Here is an 18,583-nt window from a genome sequence, read left to right as displayed (position 1 = left end):
TGTTTTACTGGGCATATGTTGTCCAAATACGGAAACAGTGTTGCTCACCAACCCCTTGTATTTTGCTCCCAGTGGCCCCAAAGCAGCTTATTTTTAAATTCCTGGCTTGGAGGCAAGTTTTGGTTGCATAAAAACCGTGTGAACTGCTAGAGAGCCACTTGTAAGCTGCCAATCCACACAACGGCTTCCAAATAGCCAATCACAGCCCTTATTTGGCACCACCAGGACTTTTCATTCTGGTGATGCTCCCAGACTTAGTTTGACCTGGAATTGAGAATTAACAGTGTTGTTCTGCCTTAGCCAATAGATCAATATCAATTATTCGATTATAATTGTGACCTTCCTGGACTTCATAGGTCCCTGCTCCAGGCATAGTTTATATATGTGAAAGCTTGCATTTTACAACCGAAGTTTGCCTATAAAATAGAGAAACATAGGACAAACCTAATTCTCTTCACCCCTAACCGGCCATGGATGATTTCATATGTGCAAGTTCAGGAAAACTTTGTTCTTCTTTATTCCCTTTGCCATTGTCTTCTTTGTTTCCCATCTCTGGAAAGTTGAAGCCGATGTTTGTTAAATGAGAACTAATGCCTAACTAAAGAAGTAGATAGAAATGTTGTACATTATCATTATGTTTTGGGCTTCCGTACCAGCTCAAGGCAACCATAGCCCTTTAGCAGTAAAGATCTGTGTCTCCAAAGATGCCCAAGTAGCTCCCCATCTTCTTTTCTGCTGATTCACTGCACATGCTCTGTGCTGCTGTCACTTACTGAGTTTAGGGACCCACTCACAATATACAGTACACATAGGGTTGCCACCTTTTCTACCGGCCAGTGGTGGGGGTGTGAACAAAAGGGGGCGGGCCGTGATGTAAAAGGGGGCAGAGCTACATTGCAGCAATGGCCAAAAGGAAGAGAACAGTTACGTTTTCAGCGGATTGGGGGCGGGCCAAGGGGTCCCTAAGTACACATAGAATATAAATGTCACAATTTAAGGCTGATTAGTAATTAATATAGATAATTACTACATGGCAGCACAGAAACCAGTGCAATTAGCATCAGAATTTAATAATCAGCCCTGTAGCATCAGCTTATATTACAGACCAACCTCATTTTCTGCTTGATATTTGTGACAACCCCTAAGCTTAGCTTCTCAACAGCTGCTCAGAGCCCACTGAGCATGTGAGTGTCACAGACACTTTCCAAGATGGTGAAAGTTTTGTAATCCCAAATTCCATGATTTTTGAGGTATGTAATCCACCAAATGTGAATTTTATCTCATTGATACAAATCTATGGAGATGCCATAGAAGTGCAGGGGAAGCCCATTGAATTTTTGCTTGTTGATGTTTTTTTTCTTCTGTCAAAGCTAAAATTGGAATGAAAACAGGTGGGGTAGCTAATGAAAACACTGGAGCTGGTCACCACCCTTTCCTCCCAGGCATATTTCCCATTGGCTCATGTACTGCATGCAGGCATTATTTTTAGGAATCCATAGCACATCCAGTATAAAAGAATGGGTTTACTACATTTTTAAATGGAATGTGCTGTTACCTGGGTCTACTGAGCCCATGTTAATGCCAAAGACAAATACTGGCACTACTACAAGAAATCAAGAGTGTTGCTTTTATCTAGACTGTCCCACACAATCCACTTCCCCTAGCAAAGGCCCAAGTAGCCCAGCCACAAAGTAACACCTTAGGTGAAACTGTACTCAAAAGTTATTCTGAAGGTATTTACTTCAACATTAACATCAGAACACAGGTCTGTCCTGAAAACAGCTCCAGGATCCATTAATCCGGGTATACAAAAGTAGAGGATATCTCAAAATATGAAAACAACCACTGTCCACAACAGATTCTTGGAGAAACCAAAATTCCCAACGCACTGGACTATTCCACTTCCCACGAGGAGCCAGAGAGGAGGTAAATACCTATGAAATAATTATAAATAGGGATGGGCAAATTGTTTAGCAGTGGAAATGACGCCCATAGACTTGAATGGCTTTGTGTATCAAAAAAAAAAAAAAAGACACACGTCAAAAAAATTTTGCCGCGCCATAGACTTTAATGGGCGTCGGCGGTGAATTTTTGGAGAAACAAAATGGATCAAATTCTCCCATCCCTAATAAAGCATCTAAACACCAAAGACGTGGTGCCAAAATCAACACAATGACATAAATAACGTGGCATCACGTGTGCTTTGTCAGTACTGGCTTCACTTGTCTCTTTTAATAATGACACTGCCTAATTCAAGTATATACAAAAGGATAAATAATATAACTAGAAAAGATTCCGATTTCACGTTAAACATTTCTGTAAGCGTCACAATAAGGGGGACACAGGTCTGAGAGACATTGCCATAGGGAAACTATTGGATTTTTAAACTGGCAAAACAACATCCCAAAGGACCTCATATAGATTTGGGCTTATCTGCTTTTTAATCACATGATCACTTGAGATCTTCGTTTATCTAATATAGACCTGCTGACATATTACATTGACTTCTTTATACTGTAGGTTTTATCTTGTCATTTTACATTGTATCCGCAAATACACAAGAGTGTGTTGCTGTTGTTGCAGATCTGCTGTTTTCATTCTACAGTGACTTCTGCAAACCTGGGCTCAGTAGACTATTTGCAGATTAAAGGGCTGCCCCCATGGTTAAACTGCAACTTAGTAAGATAAACTATAGTTGTGCTTCTGAAGCAAATCCACCAATTTTTTTCAGTGCAGCACAACAGTATCCTCATACAGTCTTGTGAGGACTCATCTTGGATTCATGGTTTCTTTTTGGGCTTACCATATCTTCCCTGTGGTTAGGCTCTTGGGCCTTGTGGGAACCTTTTAGGTTCCAACTAGGGTTGCCACCTGGCCGATATGATGGTTGATCCCAATGTTATTAACAGGGAAAAAAGCTAAATATATAGGAAGGCTGATATTTTTTCCAGAAAAGGTGGCAACCCTAGTTCCAACAGACAAACTATGTTTGGTCTCTTGCTCTTCCCATTAATGATTTTTATAGAATAAATCAATTTCTCATATAATATAGGACATTAGTTGCCAAGAGAGCATTGGTAGGTGTTGATAAGCCCAATGTTCTCATGGGTCAGACACTAGAGCACCCAAGACATTTTCTAAGCACACATGTAATTCAGCACTTGCTTGGACCCACCCATGATCAGTTCCTGTATCCCTCTATCCTGTCAAATGATAACATTTTTTAAAGTAATTCATTGTATGGTGGGAAGTAGTAGACCAAACGGCTGATCAAATACAGTAATTCAATGCTTTACATCTTCCGCCTATTCTGATCATGTTAAATGCCTGAGAAGATGCTTCTCTGAAGACATCTGAGATAGCAAAGTCAAACTCTATTGATTTTGGCCTGTGATCTATACTTCAACTAAAGAAAGCTCTTTTCTCCTCAATATAAATATAATCTGTCCCCAGCTGGCTAATCGGCCTTGTGGATAAGACTTCTGAGTAATTGCTCCTCAGCATATTCCTTCATATCTTAAATCTCTAGTGCAGAGAGCAAATCCATTGCCCCCTGGGGAGGCCCAGCAATTAGCTGCAGCGCAAGAACATCAGTCATGAGGAGATCAAATCAGGGATAAATTGAGTGCCGCTAAAATACTCCTTGCCTTTTGTTAGATCCTAGAGTGAGATAATGTGGAGAATATAGAAGATATTTACCCAAGGACATTCTTATTCACCATTGGGTCTCATTTTTAAAATTAATCTTGAAAAGGAAAGTCAAATGGGATCATCTGGAATTGTGGGTAAGCCAATTCAGTGCTGTAAAGGCACCATTACAGCAATTATGGGAAAACTCTAACTATACGGTCTGTTGCATGCATCAATAAATACCAATGATCTCATTCAATATAAAGCAATGGTCTCATTCAATATATAGCAATGATCTCACTGGTTTATATTGACATGTGCAATAGACAGACTGTTTGGATTGTAAACAAGTGGATATCTTAACTAATTCAAAACCAGAAATAAGTTGAATATATGAACAAATATTCCTTCTCATTTCTTTTCTATGCCCAAGCACAAGTATTAGACTTTCTGCCATGCAAAGCCATGTATCGGTAGTCTCCCCAACCAAAAATATCTCCTCCTCTTCTGGAGTTCACCATAATTTGTTGGCCTCAAATCTTTTGTAGGAGCACATGGCTTAGATGGAACTTGTATTCCTACACGGGTGCTGCTACAACTGGAGTTGGCAGATGGCAATGCTAAAATTTGAACTGTGAACTCTGATTGGCTACTTGTTCTATTGCTCTGATTTGCTAGGTCATCCTATACTAGGAGCATGCTCACTAGAAGATGGACCAGGTCAGTCTCCAGTGGGCATCCTAGAATTTGCCACGTAGCCAAGGCACCAGATATGTGTGACATGGACAAACGTTTGCCCAAGGGGTAGTGAGAAGGAGTCATATTGTGGAAGGAAGATCTGTTGATGTGGTTTGGGAGAGAGCCAAGAGACCCATGAAAGGAGGTGGGGAAGTCATTAAACATTAAAGAAAAAACACTGCTCTCTTATTAAATCCTCTTGTGCACGTTATGTCCTTACAAGGCCCCAGTGCAGTCGTAGGGGCTACTCCCCCTATGCATACCTCCCAACTGTCCTGTTTTCAGCAGGACAGTCCAGCTTTTGACAGCTCAACCCGCAGTCCCACGTTTGTACTAAAAAGTCCTGACTTTCTCTGCAGGACCTGATTTCTATTTCGGACGCCCCTAGGCCGCAGTCTGTCTGCCCCCCCCCCCGTCTACCCCAGGTGCATATGCACAGATTCATAAGTGAAGTCTCTGCCTTTCTATCCCACATACCCTACTTATGCACCCATAAACTTGCGTTCATTTCGCTGCTCTTCCACCCCTTTCAGTCTCCATCTCTATCATTAATCCCCACTCATGCTCATCTATCTCTGACATGTCCCATTCATTCCAACGCTAATCACTCATCTCTCCCATTTAACCCACTTATTGTCCTCTTCCTTCCACATGAGCCATTTATGTCCACTTATTGCCACATTCCGCACTTACTTTCCTCTCTTTGCCACATTCCCCCACTTTCCCACTTAATTCCCTATCAGTCACATAGCCACCTCTTAGCAGCAGACACCCACACACATTCCCTCTCTGCCCACAACACATACCTCAACATTGTCCCCCTGCAGACCACTGAAGCTCCACACCACCAGGCAGAAGTACAAGCGCGGCACCAGGTAACAGTTTGCATCGACGGCCGAGCTTCAGTCCCCGGGCACTTAGCGCCATCCTTCCAGGGACCACCCTAGCAGTGCCGGATTTATGCCTTCGGGACGGCGCCCCGAGGCAGCTCTGCGCTGCAGGGTCCTAGAGCCCGCTAATGGCGCACCGCTGAGTTCTAGTGACCATAAAATGTCATGCGCAACCCCCTGTGTGTGTGCACAGGCAGGTGGCTGGGCGGCGTGCCACTACAGTCTTGCCGCCCTAGGCCCGGGCCTATGTGGCCTCGCCACAAATCCGGGCTTGTTTCTCTGCACTGAACAGCCAGAAAAAAACTTCATTGGCTTTTGGATTATAGCCCAGAACAGCTACCAGGGGCAGTTAGGATACCTTGTAACAATTTAGAGATAAGCAAATAAGTAATTGTAATAATTTAGATAAGGACGTCCCTTGGGAAAAGCTTAAAGGGCAATTCACCTTCATTAGCGAAACTGGGGTGAAAAACACAGGAATATGTTCAAATTTTATAACTTGCCAAATGTTGTAAAATGAACATGGTAATTAGGAGGTGTGGCCACAACAATGGGCGTGGTCAAAAAATTTGCTGCTCTGTCCTGCTTTTTTATTTCCAAAATTTGGGAGATATGCCCTATAGTTATTTGTTTTAAAAGATTGTTAGGAGGCTGAAAGATTGGCATAAATTCTAATTAAGGCTGAAAGGGAAGAGGTGCAGCTCAAGCTCAGGGATCCCTAGTTCTACCCCTATAGGGAGTAACAATCAGATCATTAGAAGAGCATAATGGAGAGTGTGGTGAATACTTGGCAGTAGATTTACAGATATATGATGTGGAACAAATATTATCAAGTGTAGGGAGTGGCAGAAGAAGGATGGTGAGGTGCATGTTTATTTATTATGGACCACAGTGGTGGCAGTCTGTAAAGGGGAAGGCCAATCAATAGGGAGTTGCCGTAATCAATACATGACACGGAGAGTGAATTAGAATTTGGTGGAATCTTGTGAGATGGATGGTCTTATTTTAGAAACAGTCTGTAGGTGAAAGTGGCATGACTGAGTTATTGATGGGATATGAGGAGTGAAGGCAGTAACCCCAGTGACCCCCATTTGAAAGCTGGAAAGAGGCAATGAAAAAAAGCAAATGATTACAAAATTATAAAAAAATAAGGTATAAAGGCCAATTGCAAAGTTGCTAGAAAAAGGGCATTCTTTAAAATACTAAAAGTAGAGTAGAATATAATGACTATATTGCTTTCCATAGGTTGTATGAGGGAACTAAACTTATTGCTTATAATAACATATATTGATTGCTTTTGTCTCATCAAGCTTTGTGATCATATTGCTTGTGTGGCTCCACTAACAGGAGTATTATGCTGAAAGGACAATAATATGATATCTCTAATGTTGACTGTCTATACTGACCATCTTTACTGATTATGTCTTGTGTTTGATGAGACTGAGAAAATATTTGAGTAAAGCTGTTGTGTGTATGTGAAGTGACTCTGATGCCGGCATGTTTGTCAGGATGTCCCAGTGAAGAAGAGGAGGCCTGTGTTAAAGGAGGAAGATCTTAAGGGCAGAGACACACGCTGCGATTCGGGGAGATTAGTCGCCCGGCGACAAATCTCGTCGTCGGGGCGACAAATCTCCCGAACTGCCTCCCTGCCAGCTAGAATGTAAATTGCCAGTGGGATGGCACACGGAGCGATTCGTTTCACGAAGACGCCCGAAGTTGGCCAACGAGAAAACTTCGGGCGACTTTGGAAACAAAGTGCTCCCCGCCGGCAATTTACATTCTAGCAGGCAGGAAGGCAGTTCAGAGAGATAAGTCGCCCCGAAGAAGAGGAGATTTGTAAAACACCTGCCTGGGCCGATATTACAAATGTAGCTACTGGTAATTTGTAATACCCTTAATGCCCTTGGCCCTTGGGTGGAAACTTACCTTTTCTTCGTCTTCTGCGCCTCTCGTGATGTGGCCGCCCTCTTTTGAGGCACAACCCGTGGCTCCACCCCTTATAACATCGCGGTCCACCCATTTAGTTACCACCAAGCTGGGCCACAGCGACATACAATTTCTCTTTTATACAAAATGCTGCAACCTCTTATACAATATATTTTGAAATACATATAAAATTCACCAGAATAAGTAATAGGAGTTGAATAATCTTTATTAGTTTCTCGTTTAACAGGAAATTATGGAGGATCCATGAGGAATTGTATGAAGGAAATAGACGTTGGAGCCATCAGAGCTTTTCAACTTTCCTCCTCTGTGGGGGAAAAAACAAAAAAAAAAAAAGAAATGAATATCACGCCAGAGGCCTCTATCAGTAGATGCAGAATATAACAATGGAGTACGTGTCTCTGGGTGTATACAGTTGCTAACCAGCAAATATATTACACAATACTATCCAGGGAAGATTTTTTTCAGAATTTTCTCAATGCTCACGTAACCAAGACAAAATTAGTTTACATTGATACTAATTACATTTCAATAGAGAAAACAGAAAGTAACTGTATGATGGAACAAACAACAGGTACACACGCAATAGACAAGCGTCTAAAACAGCAGTTACAAAATAGTCTCATTTAGCAGTTTCTCAATAAGTTGCATATTCCCCCTTCCAATAAGCAAAACTCCGATATGCACCCCTAAATAAAATCCAGTTAAGGAGTTTAACATCATTAGAGCTTTTGCAATGCGTTTATTTATATACATCTATATGGTGGCTGTTCTGTCCTAGACAGAGATATAATCACTGACAAATGCCAAATGTTATCACTAGAGACAATGACATCACACTAGTACCTTGGGCCAGTGCAGTTTGCAGTAAGCAAGAGCCCCAAGTCCAGGGTCTCAGATGAGCAATTATAATCACTTAGGGGCTGCCTAACATTTTGGCTCCTCCCAGCCATTACAGTTTTTTTCTCCTTTAAAGCACAAGATACATCGAAAAATGTTTTTAAAATATTCGTTAGTATAAATCGAAAAAAAAAACCAAAACTCCGCTTCCGCTCCTCTTCAGAAAAGGCAACGCGGTGACAATCCATCGTGTGGCGCTCGATTTCTCCTCCCTGGCTATCTCGCTATCTCCGATAAGGAAAAATCGAGCGCCGCACAATGGATTGCCCGATCGCTTTCTGAAGAGCAGGGCAAGCCGAGTTTCGGTAAGTTATTTCTTAATAAAGACTTTGCTATTTTAACGTTTCATTTGTCTTGGTGTTTTTTTTTCCGATGTATTCTAACAAATGTAATTTTTTTTTGATGTTATTGTTCCTTTATGCAAGTAGTTCTAAGCAGTTGTAGCTTCCCATCCCACCAAGTACCTTCAACTTCCTCATCCTCATCATCGTCGTCTTCCTCCTCATCGGAGCTGAAAGTGCCATCAGGTAGGCTATAGATACGAATAACTTGCTACAGAGATAAAAGAAAACAGGAGATGCTGTGAGTTTGCAAAAGACATTGTTGGAGGCAGCAGTAGAGAAGCATCATGACTGTGTACTCCACTGTGCTGAACTGGAGGCCTACAGCGGCTATGCATCAGAGGTCATGTAATGTTGCCCAACAGCCCTGCTACAAACTGTGGCAGTGAGAGAAGTTAATAAGTCTTACCTTGTTTGGATCCTTCAGTATCAGGTACTTTCCCTCATCCAGCTTCATGCAGATGTCCACCACACAGCGAAGGATGCCCCATGCATTTTCCATGCTCAGATTAATCTGATTGGCAAACTCGTTGGGCTTAAACTGCTGAGTGCCCAGGACCACGTGGCGAGTGGAATCCTTTACATTGTAACGGGATACATAGCTAGGATGAGAAACACAGATATAAGTGAGAACTACTGTCGTTTTACAGCAAGAAACAGTACACAACGGTTGTGCAGACCAATAAAAATGGCTTTTATTAATGTTTTACATATTGTTGTGCAACGCTCCAAGCTGGTAAGGTCTCACTGAAGGACAGATAATTTAAATATAAAAACATAAGTTCACTGGAAGCCCAGTTGCTCTTACCCTAGTTTCAGGTATTCTGATCCAGCCAGCAGAGCACAGCAAGTCCAACGGGCCAGTTTGTAGCTGTTATTCTTAAGCTCAGTGGCAATCACTGCCCCTCTCTGGGAGTCCAGTTTCTGTCGCCAGTCCACACCATTACAATACTAGAATGAACATAAAAAAGTTCAGTTGTTGCTGCAGTTCTACAAGAGCGTTGTATAATGATTTGGATGCTCTGAGCATCCTATCAAAAAAAAAGAAAAGCACAATATATAAAGCCCACAGAGTAATGTAGTTAAGTGGAATTATTCGTGGTGTATGGCTTTAGTCTAACTCACCTTGGAATCCCACTCATTTAGAGTCTTGATATTGATAAATGACACCTCTCCATTAGCCCCAGTCATCACTCCATCATGTTCGCATCGCACCACCAAGTCAATATCATCTCCAAGCTTCCATCGCCGGTACCTACATAAAGCAAAAGGAACTAATTAAATCACGGATTAAAGGTGAAGTAAACTTTGTACCAACGTCAGAGAACTCACATTTAACGTTAAATAGAATGATAATTTGTAATCATTAATCTTTTTAACCCTCTGTTTCAATTTTACGGATTTCCTTTTGGCCAGGGGGCCTCTTAGCTCATAAGAAGGTTAGAGATTTACAAATGTATTCACTTAATGCAGCTGCAAAATAATATTCTGGGCAGACATTATCAGGAGGCAGCCCAACAGTTTTGCAACCATTGTTCTAAACTAAACCTTACTCTGTCTATACAGTAAGCCAATCAAACTGCCAGTTATACAGTAAGCCAAACTGCCAGTTATTAAAGAAACTATCTCCTATTACAGTCAACTGTATAAGCAGATAAAATACACAGGTTCATGTCATGTGCCTGTTAGGAGTAATGTATATTACTACATTTTATATTAAAACATGCGACAACAAATACTACAAATATATTTCATAAACGACCACCCACCTATATGCAACAGATGCCACTTCATTTTTGTCCACGTCATCCTCTATGAAGGGATTTGGGTTGGGAAATGTGTGCTTCTCTTTTCCCTATAAGAGAAAAGGAAAAATACATTCACTCTTAGTTATACAGGTGAAACCGGTATTTTACTTTCTCACTCCATAGTGCTTTGTAATGGCTTGAGTTTGAGGAATATAGATTTTAAAATTAACGCTTTACTATAGGCGAACATATATAGAAAATGCAGAAATCCTTGTGAAATCAAACACTAGTTACTTATATTTCATTACAATTTTAGATAACACTGTACAACTAAAAAATAACAGAGGTTTTACTTAAAGGCATCTGCTCTGTATTGAAAAATTAGGAGAAAAAAAGCCCCATTAGAACTTCACACATTTTAGAAGATACGGATTTGTGTATCACCCCTGGTCCAACCAATTAGAATTCTACCTCCTTGATTATAATTGGGGTCTGACACAAGTCAGCGTAACAATTACTTTAACTTGGAGTTAGAAAGAAAGAAAGAATTTTCTTAATTTACATAAATTCACTGTGTAGGATAAGTCATTAATTCACTATTAAATATGTTTAACCACCAATTAATTCACTACTTGCCCACAGGACTTTCAACACTGTTACTTGAAGTATAATAAATTAAAAATTAGAAATCATACATTAATTAAAAAGATTAAATTCCCAGACTTTGAGATTCCCAATAATCGATTGTTTTATATACTATAATTAATTATGTGATAAGTGTGCTTAATAGTTTATCATAATATAAACTTCACACAATTTCACAGGAGCCTGCATCATCTCATAGACCTTAGCACAGCCTATTTATAATGATCAGCCTGCTGTACAGAATGCTTCCAGCCAACTACAGGCAAATTAAATCATACTATGAAAAAAAATACCAGCCTGAGCACATCATTTACACACGACGAATGGCCTACAGACCCTACATTATTTAAACACTCCATTGCCAAACACTCACCATTCGTAGACACTGTTGAGAGAAATTGTGGTTGATGTAAGTGGCCTCCATGGCCAGATTCCGGGGGGAGTTTAAGGAGTTCACTTCATCCTGAGGAGGCTCATTGGCAGTTTCACTCACTGTGAGCAAATCTAGAGACACACAAATAAATATGTATAGCAGGTCTTGGCTTTGTTTTTCTTGCTACACTCGGTAATGTATATATGACATGCAATGAAAATGTAGTTTCTATAGCTTTACAACCTGAACAAGACAATATCCAAGTTGTCCAGAAAAAGCAGTGATTGGCTATGCCTGCAGATCACTGTGTTTTTATAGCAGCTATTTTTCCTAGCTCACTCTTAACTATATATAACTCAAGATCAGGTCATAGCCAATAGTTAGCATCCATTAAGTGCAACTTGTTTTTAATTAACCCAGGAAAAGTTACCTGGATTCACCCAGGGAAAAAAAAAAAAAAAAGTTACCTGGATGCACCCCCTTATGACATCTGCATTATTCTTAGGGATGCACCGAATCCACTATTTTGGATTCGGCCAAAAACTGAAGCGAATCCTAATTTGCATATGCAAATAAGTGTGGGAAGGGGAAAACATTTTTTACTTCCTTGTTTTGTGACAAAAAGTCACGAGATTTTCCTCTACACCCCTAATTGGCATAGTAAAGGTAAAAAAGCTATCTGGAGTAAAGAACTTTCTGTATTAGCGGCACAGCAACCCTACAGCAGTGAGGATCCACAGCAGATACCACAAAGATGCAAAATACTGCATACCAGTCTTACTGGGGATTCTCCACTATGGAGAAGTTTGCTCTCTACACACTCAGCTCAGTTCTCATAGAACACTAAGAAAGGGGGAAGCTTCAGAGACATGGATGTAGACTATTAGCAAATTTCAGTACCTGCAAGCTATTACACTAGCCCTGTTCATTGGATACATCAAGCCCAAAGCTGCCTACTCTTGCCCACTTACCAAAGTCTGAATTGTCTCTCTTATCGAAGAAGATCTTCGACCCCACTCTCTGGACCACAATGTCCCAGGAATTGACTGAACGTGTGCAACACATAAGCGTGGCAAGTATGGCATCAGTAGCAAAGACATTGCCCTGGGTTTTGGCCAGCTATGGGGAAAGAATACAAGAGACAGGTCATTAGGTGATTAATATGTGAGAAGACTTACTAGATATCAATTCAGTGGAGAAACAAATGCCAAGCCACATGGCACCTCACCTTGCGAATAACAGGATCATCAGTGGTAGTCACTGTGTGGAATATTCTTTTAATACTCCTCAAAGGTCTTTCGTTTCTGGTGGTAATTCGATCAAATGCTTTGTCATAGTATTCCACGGCCCCACAGCACTCTCTGGCATGAGGAATGACAAGATTTACACTCTTGGTGCAAGATTTCCAAGAAATAATTAGCATTTTATGTAGGTTAGCAAGCAACATTAATATTGCATTTAGGCGGCCTCCTACAGAGCAGCACGATTGTGTAACTGACACAGTTCTTGCAACTTCTGAATATATGATTATGCCTTAGCACAAAAACCTTCTGAAAATTTCCTACAAAGCACAATAAATAAGGAGACTGATGTGGCCACTATTTCTGCTGTGCCTTGTCAATGTGGAAGACTGCCATAGGAGTACATTTTAGTGTGATCTATACATTGATATTCAGCTGCCAACTAGTCTTTATAGTTCAGCCAAAAATATCTCTTTGGAGAGAAGCAGATATAAACCAGCTGCTTAGGTTGCTGCCCATCCAAAAGACAGAACAAAAAGAAACGTCCCCTTTAATTTGTTGGAATAAATCAAACCAATTACTCACATGTCTGTTGGATCAGCCACCTCCATATAACGCATCTTCATTAGCCGTGGGAAGTCCATCTCCTCCTTTACTTCCCAGTCACTCCGCACCTCTACAGAGGAATCACGGGGCTTCAACTGGGCCTGAAAAAAAAGGTAACACGTTACTTGTATGTAATAGAATAAAACAGCAAAGAGAAAAAATGAATGATGCTGTGGCAGGTACCTGAGATCTCTGATCCCACTTCTGACGTACACCAAATTGTTTCTGGAATTTCTTCTGAAGTCTTAGGCGATCCCTGAAAATTGGAATGGTCGTGAGCATAGTCTTGTCACACCACATGAAAGTAAAGCCTAAAATGGCAGCATGTAGCTAGAGAACAACTTCACCTCTCCTTCTGCTTGGCGCTCTTGGGCAGCGTCTGCATGTTAAACTGAAGCATATTGCGCCTGTCTTTGTCCCGACGGAGATTCCTCTGCAGGAATGGAGGAAAACATACAGAATTTAATCCCCGACATATAGTGCTTATGTAATCATTTCTCTCAAGGTTCTAAAATTTCTTATAACATGATATAAGATATGTCATAGAATAGTAATCGTATTTGCAATGGCCCACCAGGCCTGAAACATGTTTCTGCAGATGCCAAATATGATGCAGATTTGGTTTATGAAGAAACTACTAAATTGAATGTCACAGGGATAACTATTAAAGGCGTTGTTCAAATTGAAACACATTTTTCAGTTCAGTTGGTTTCTGATAGATCACCAGAAAAACAATACTTTTCCCAATTACTTTCTATTTGTGACTGTTTTTATAACATTGAACTGCAAGTTTTAATTATTCACCTTCTAAACCAGCTATGGGGGGGGGGCATTGACTCTTTAGCTGTTTTAAATTAATACATTTAGTTGATACATTTCTTATCTTTGTCCCTGCTGAGCAGATTCTCCCAGTTTCATTACAGGCAGCTGTTAGAATGGATACAATAGTTGCTAATATTCCACAGATGCTGCCGAGAAATGTATCAAAGAAGTGTAGCAAATTGTAACAGTTCAGAATCGGCTCCTGCATCACTGAGCTGCCACTGAGACACTAGAGACAAGAACATTAAACTTAAATTTTGGGAAAACAGTAAAAAACAAAAGCAATTAAAAAAAGCCTGATTATAGTGAACTATCTGAAAACAACAACTGAAAAAGCCGTTTGGAAGGTGAACAACCCCTTAAACTGGAATATAAAATCCCTCCTATTTACCTGTGCAAATCGCATCCTGTTCCTCTGGTATGCAGTCTTCTGCATCTTTGTGGTATCCACAAGTTGGAAGCTGGTTTCATCCTCATCGTGGAAATATGCATACTGGCTGCCACCTCCAAACTGGGAAGAGTATTTATCTATAAAATCAAAAAGAATCGGGTTAAGGATACAAACTAAATGCATAGGCAGATATTATACATACAAATTAGTTAATTTACTTTAAGCAAAATTATACCATTCCAACTGTGTTGATTTGTTAGAAGCGTGCTTTCCATTCAGACCTTTTAACCCTAAGGTGGCTGCCTTAAAGGAGAATTCAACCATTTACCAAAAGATTCTTGAATCTTAAGGAACAGTCATTGGTAGAGATGGTTTCCTCTTTGTTGGAGATTGGGCATACTGAAACAGGGCTATGTTAAAGGAGAATCCAACCCTTTACCTCGTCGCAGATTCTGTCAGCGGACTTCACAGCATCCATCTTCCTCGGTAAGCTGACTGGGAGATTGGTTATGTCGGAGCAATTTGCCAGTTTTCGACAACTGCGCATTCTCCCAGTCAGCTTACCGAAGACCCGGAAGATGGATGCCATGAAGTCCGCTGCCAGAATCTGCAATAAGGGGTAAGTATAAAGTTTGGAGCATTTCTCCGGGGGGAAGTTAGCCTGGGGGAAGGAGGGTGGGGAGTCTACTTGGGGTGGGGGTACAGGATTTTCAGATAAGGTGTCTTGACTGATCAAAACCACTCACTGCAGACTACTATAAAAAGACCCGACTGACATATTGGTTGGTACTCTTGGCATGAAAGGTGTTGGATAGTATCAGACTTCTGATACTCCAATGTAGAATAATCCTTTCCACAAAATAGTCTCCAGATTTTCCACTTGAAGATCGAAGACCCTCAAAGAACACAGGCCACTGCCCCGGCTGCTGGAGAACAGAGCTTTACCACATCTCCTGTGCCCGACAGGCCAGCAGAGAAAAAATGAAAAACCGGAATACAATGTTAAACAAATCTCTGTGAATCCCTAAAAACAAACCGTTTTGCGATTTGTACAGTTTTAGAGATCCTTAATCAAAATGATGGAGTTGATATTTGATTTTAGCTCAGCTCTCCTAACTAAAAGCAAGCTGGATCTCTAGAACGTCTCAAACGGACTGTAATAAGACAATGTCCATAGCATGTTCAAGAGAAAGCAACTGCTGACAGCACACTGCACAATCATAAGGAGTCAATAAATGGTTAAAGAAACACTGAAGCAGGAGAAAAGCTCTAAGAAGGCTTATCATTAAGCACATGGTTATCATATGGGAGAGTAGCACACTTACTGGTATATCTCTTGTCCTGGTATGTGGCCCCAGTCCAGTCTGCAACCTTATCAATGAAAACAAGAAATACACATGAGAGAGACGAAGAGAGAGACAAAGAAAGAGAGACGAAGAAAGAGAGACGAAGAGAGAGACGAAGAGAGAGACACAGAGCGACAGAGAGAGACAGAGAGAGAGAAAGAGAGAGAGAGAAAGAGAGAAAGAGAGAGAGAAAGAGAGAGAGAGAGAGAAAGAGAGAGAGAAGACATGGTAGATCATGGGTGAAAACGGACTGTGCTGTACAAATACCGTATTAAGACTCTGCTAGTCCTAACAAACAGGCATATATGTCCCCCTATATATATATTGCCCTCTAGCATCTTTTGAGCCACCACTGTGTTGTGTTCAATGTGCCATTTACTGATCACCTGACAGGAAATAATGCAGCTCTAGTAGTAACAGGAAGTAGTGCGAGAGCTCTGGATATCCATTGGTTGGTGTAACATGTACGTGTGCCCTTGATTTGTGTGTGAGCACAGAGCCTCATACTATGCCAGCAAGCTGACGTTAGCACTTAACCGTTTTTCTATAGGATTCAGATGGCATTTAAAATAAAAGTACCTTGCCCAGACGATCTCCTTTGCTGAAAGGCTGGTAGGGCATGTCTTTGAATTGATCAGGTATGGCGCACGGGCCCCATCCCAATGCGTTGTCATTTATTACTGGAGCCTGAAATTTTGCCATGTTGTTAGGCCTGAAGGAAGGAATGCAAATACGTGTCAGAGATATCGCTGGTGTAACTAAATAGGGTTTTAGTCTCCAATAACACATCAGTCCCAGCACAATGGAGTTTACAATCCAAGATCCCCGTCACATTCAGATACATGGCCAACTAACCTGCCTGTATGTTGCGGGGGGTGTGAGGAAACCCACACTAACATGGGAAGAACTTACTCTCCTTTCAGACAGTGGCCTGGTCTTGAATTGAACGGACAATCTGAGAGGCCACTATGCTGTGCACTAGTAATACAGGTAAGGGACCGGTTATACAGAATATTCGGGACCGGGGGGTTTTCTTTCTCTAATTTCAATCTCTGTACTTTAAAGTGACACGGACACTAAAAAATTTTCACGGATAGTTCTGCTTTTGTAAGTAATTGTCACTTGAAGTTTCTAAACCCGACTGTTTTGCCTACCTGACTGTCCCTTCCTAACCTGGCAGTTAGAGTTTCTAATGCTGGAGCTCAAATATGGCAGCCCCCTCATAGAGGAACATGGGGGATCAGATGGGTAATGTAAAATAATCTGCCAATACTTTTATGGAAAAATTATAGATAGCGTACAAAGACAATATTTTGATAGATGTAAAAAAAAAAAAAAAGTTTAATTTCTGGTGTCAGTATCTTTAATTCTACTAAGAAATAAACACTGCTTTGTCTTCAGTAAAGATGAATTTAGCTGGGATCAAGTACAAGGCATGGTTTAATTATTACAGAGAAAAAATAAAGTGAATTATCTGAATAAAATGGAGTCTATGGGAGACGGCCATCAGAGCTTTCTGGATACTGGGTTTACAGATAATAGATCCCATACCTGTACTGTAATTTGCCTTAAAATGGCAGATATGGGATCCTTTCCATTTAAACGCTACATATAGGAGATACAGATGTGTAGACATTAGGGTTCACACCTTTTAATGAAAAAAAAGGGGTCTTCCTATACTGTATATTTATCTTTTAACCCTATTGGGCTCAACCATCATTTTTACCGGCCAGGCCACAACCCTAGTAGACACTGGTCCTGTAGGGCTGCTGTTGCAAGCTGGGGACACTGCAGTAATACAGGGGATAGACTAAAGAAGTATTCAATACATTATTAAATAATCCACCAGCCAGGCAGAAACCTGAGGAGAAGACCTGATTGGCCGAGAAGCAGCGCCCCTAAATTAATGTCTATGCAGGACTGAATTCTGCTGCAAATTCAAGGTACATCATAGGCGAAAATGGAAAAGCTGATTGGATGCAGAACATACTGGGAAATCAAGAGACAAAGGCTTAGCACTAATCTGCATCTCCCCTTTAATTGCCCCAAAAAAACCCTACAGTTTGTTGCCACTGAGTTCCCAATCAGTCCTCAGTAACAATTAGCAAGGGCTTCCTGTACAACTCTGCACTTGGACTCACCCACAGGCTTCTCTACGTTCCAGCTACAAAGGCAGATTCTGAGCTGCTGCTAAAAGAAATAGATCTTATCGATTCTGACGGGGAAAGAAGAGGTAAGTGGCCTCACAGATGAGATCTGTTGTACTGAGTGCAACTACTACTCTCTCAGTATGGTGGATTAAGGCTCAGTTGAGTTATGACAGTACTTGAACTACAACTCTGACTCGTCTCATGGTTTCGTGCTATTTGCCACTTATAAACCAGGCTCTGGCCCAGACAATAATAAGATCTAATATATTGCGCTTCAATTATGGCGCCCATAGAGCAGGCCCCAGTACGATCCTCCAGGCTTCAATCTCCCCCGTTTCAACAGAGGCCTCTTCGCAGTCAATATACCGTGACACGCACCCGCTGCTCCCCGCTCTGCACTTACCTCGTGTTTCAAGACTCCCCGCCGGATCCTCCGCTTGATGTCAGCGGATTTCACCTAGGCCTTAATTCAGTCTACTCGCGGCAACCGGCACTTTGCAAAGACCGGCCAAAAAGCAAAACCAGTCACACGTCAGCAAATTTGCCAGAACTGTCGCAAATGTACCCATTTACCCAAGGCTACAGTGAAGCCGAAAGAAGGCGCGTTCTACGGCTTACGTACTTACGCTCCTACTATAGAGTTGAAGCGTAAGTACCAGAGAGAAGATTTTCCGATCATAGAGCTGCCGATATCCTCTTTGGTACGAAGAAGCGGAAGGGTTTAATGGTTTTGTTCCAGCTGTTGCAGCATTCTGGGAGTTGTAGTTGAATAAGGATGGAAACAAACAAGATAGTTTAAACTTGAAAACCTAATTTGT

At 41.2% G+C, this 18,583-nt stretch overlaps 1 protein-coding gene across 1 annotated transcript; it reads right to left on the bottom strand.

Annotated features, from left to right (window-relative positions):
* Positions 1 to 7,392: 7,392 nt before the first annotated feature.
* eif3d.S (eukaryotic translation initiation factor 3 subunit D S homeolog) lies at positions 7,393 to 18,232 on the bottom strand. Its single transcript, NM_001087118.2, has 16 exons — positions 18,169 to 18,232; positions 16,195 to 16,327; positions 15,595 to 15,640; positions 14,270 to 14,406; positions 13,404 to 13,489; positions 13,240 to 13,312; positions 13,036 to 13,157; positions 12,438 to 12,570; positions 12,181 to 12,328; positions 11,210 to 11,340; positions 10,213 to 10,298; positions 9,569 to 9,698; positions 9,252 to 9,394; positions 8,853 to 9,045; positions 8,567 to 8,654; positions 7,393 to 7,509 (listed from the first exon to the last, which is right to left on the bottom strand). The coding sequence occupies exons 2-16, from the start codon at positions 16,315 to 16,317 to the stop codon at positions 7,496 to 7,498; spliced, it is 1,653 nt and encodes a 550-aa protein (NP_001080587.1). The 5' UTR covers positions 16,318 to 16,327; positions 18,169 to 18,232; the 3' UTR covers positions 7,393 to 7,495.
* Positions 18,233 to 18,583: the final 351 nt, after the last annotated feature.

This window comes from Xenopus laevis, chromosome 4S, assembly GCF_017654675.1.
Source record: "Xenopus laevis strain J_2021 chromosome 4S, Xenopus_laevis_v10.1, whole genome shotgun sequence".
Classification (NCBI taxonomy): Eukaryota; Metazoa; Chordata; class Amphibia; order Anura; family Pipidae; genus Xenopus; species Xenopus laevis.
Note: the sequence above shows the minus strand (reverse complement) of the source record. Positions and strands in the feature narration are given on the sequence as shown.

What these genes read in the sequence shown, in the direction of transcription:
- eif3d.S (NM_001087118.2), bottom strand. Translation starts at nt 16,317, where the DNA reads ATGGCAAAATTTCAGGCTCCAGTAATAAATGACAACGCATTGGGATGG. An exon ending in CTCAACAGTGTCTACGAATG is followed by an intron (nt 10,299 to 11,209) that starts GTGAGTGTTTGG and finishes TTTCTCTTATAG; the next exon opens with GGAAAAGAGAAGCACACATT. An exon ending in TCAGAATACCTGAAACTAGG is followed by an intron (nt 9,046 to 9,251) that starts GTAAGAGCAACT and finishes TTCTCATCCTAG; the next exon opens with CTATGTATCCCGTTACAATG.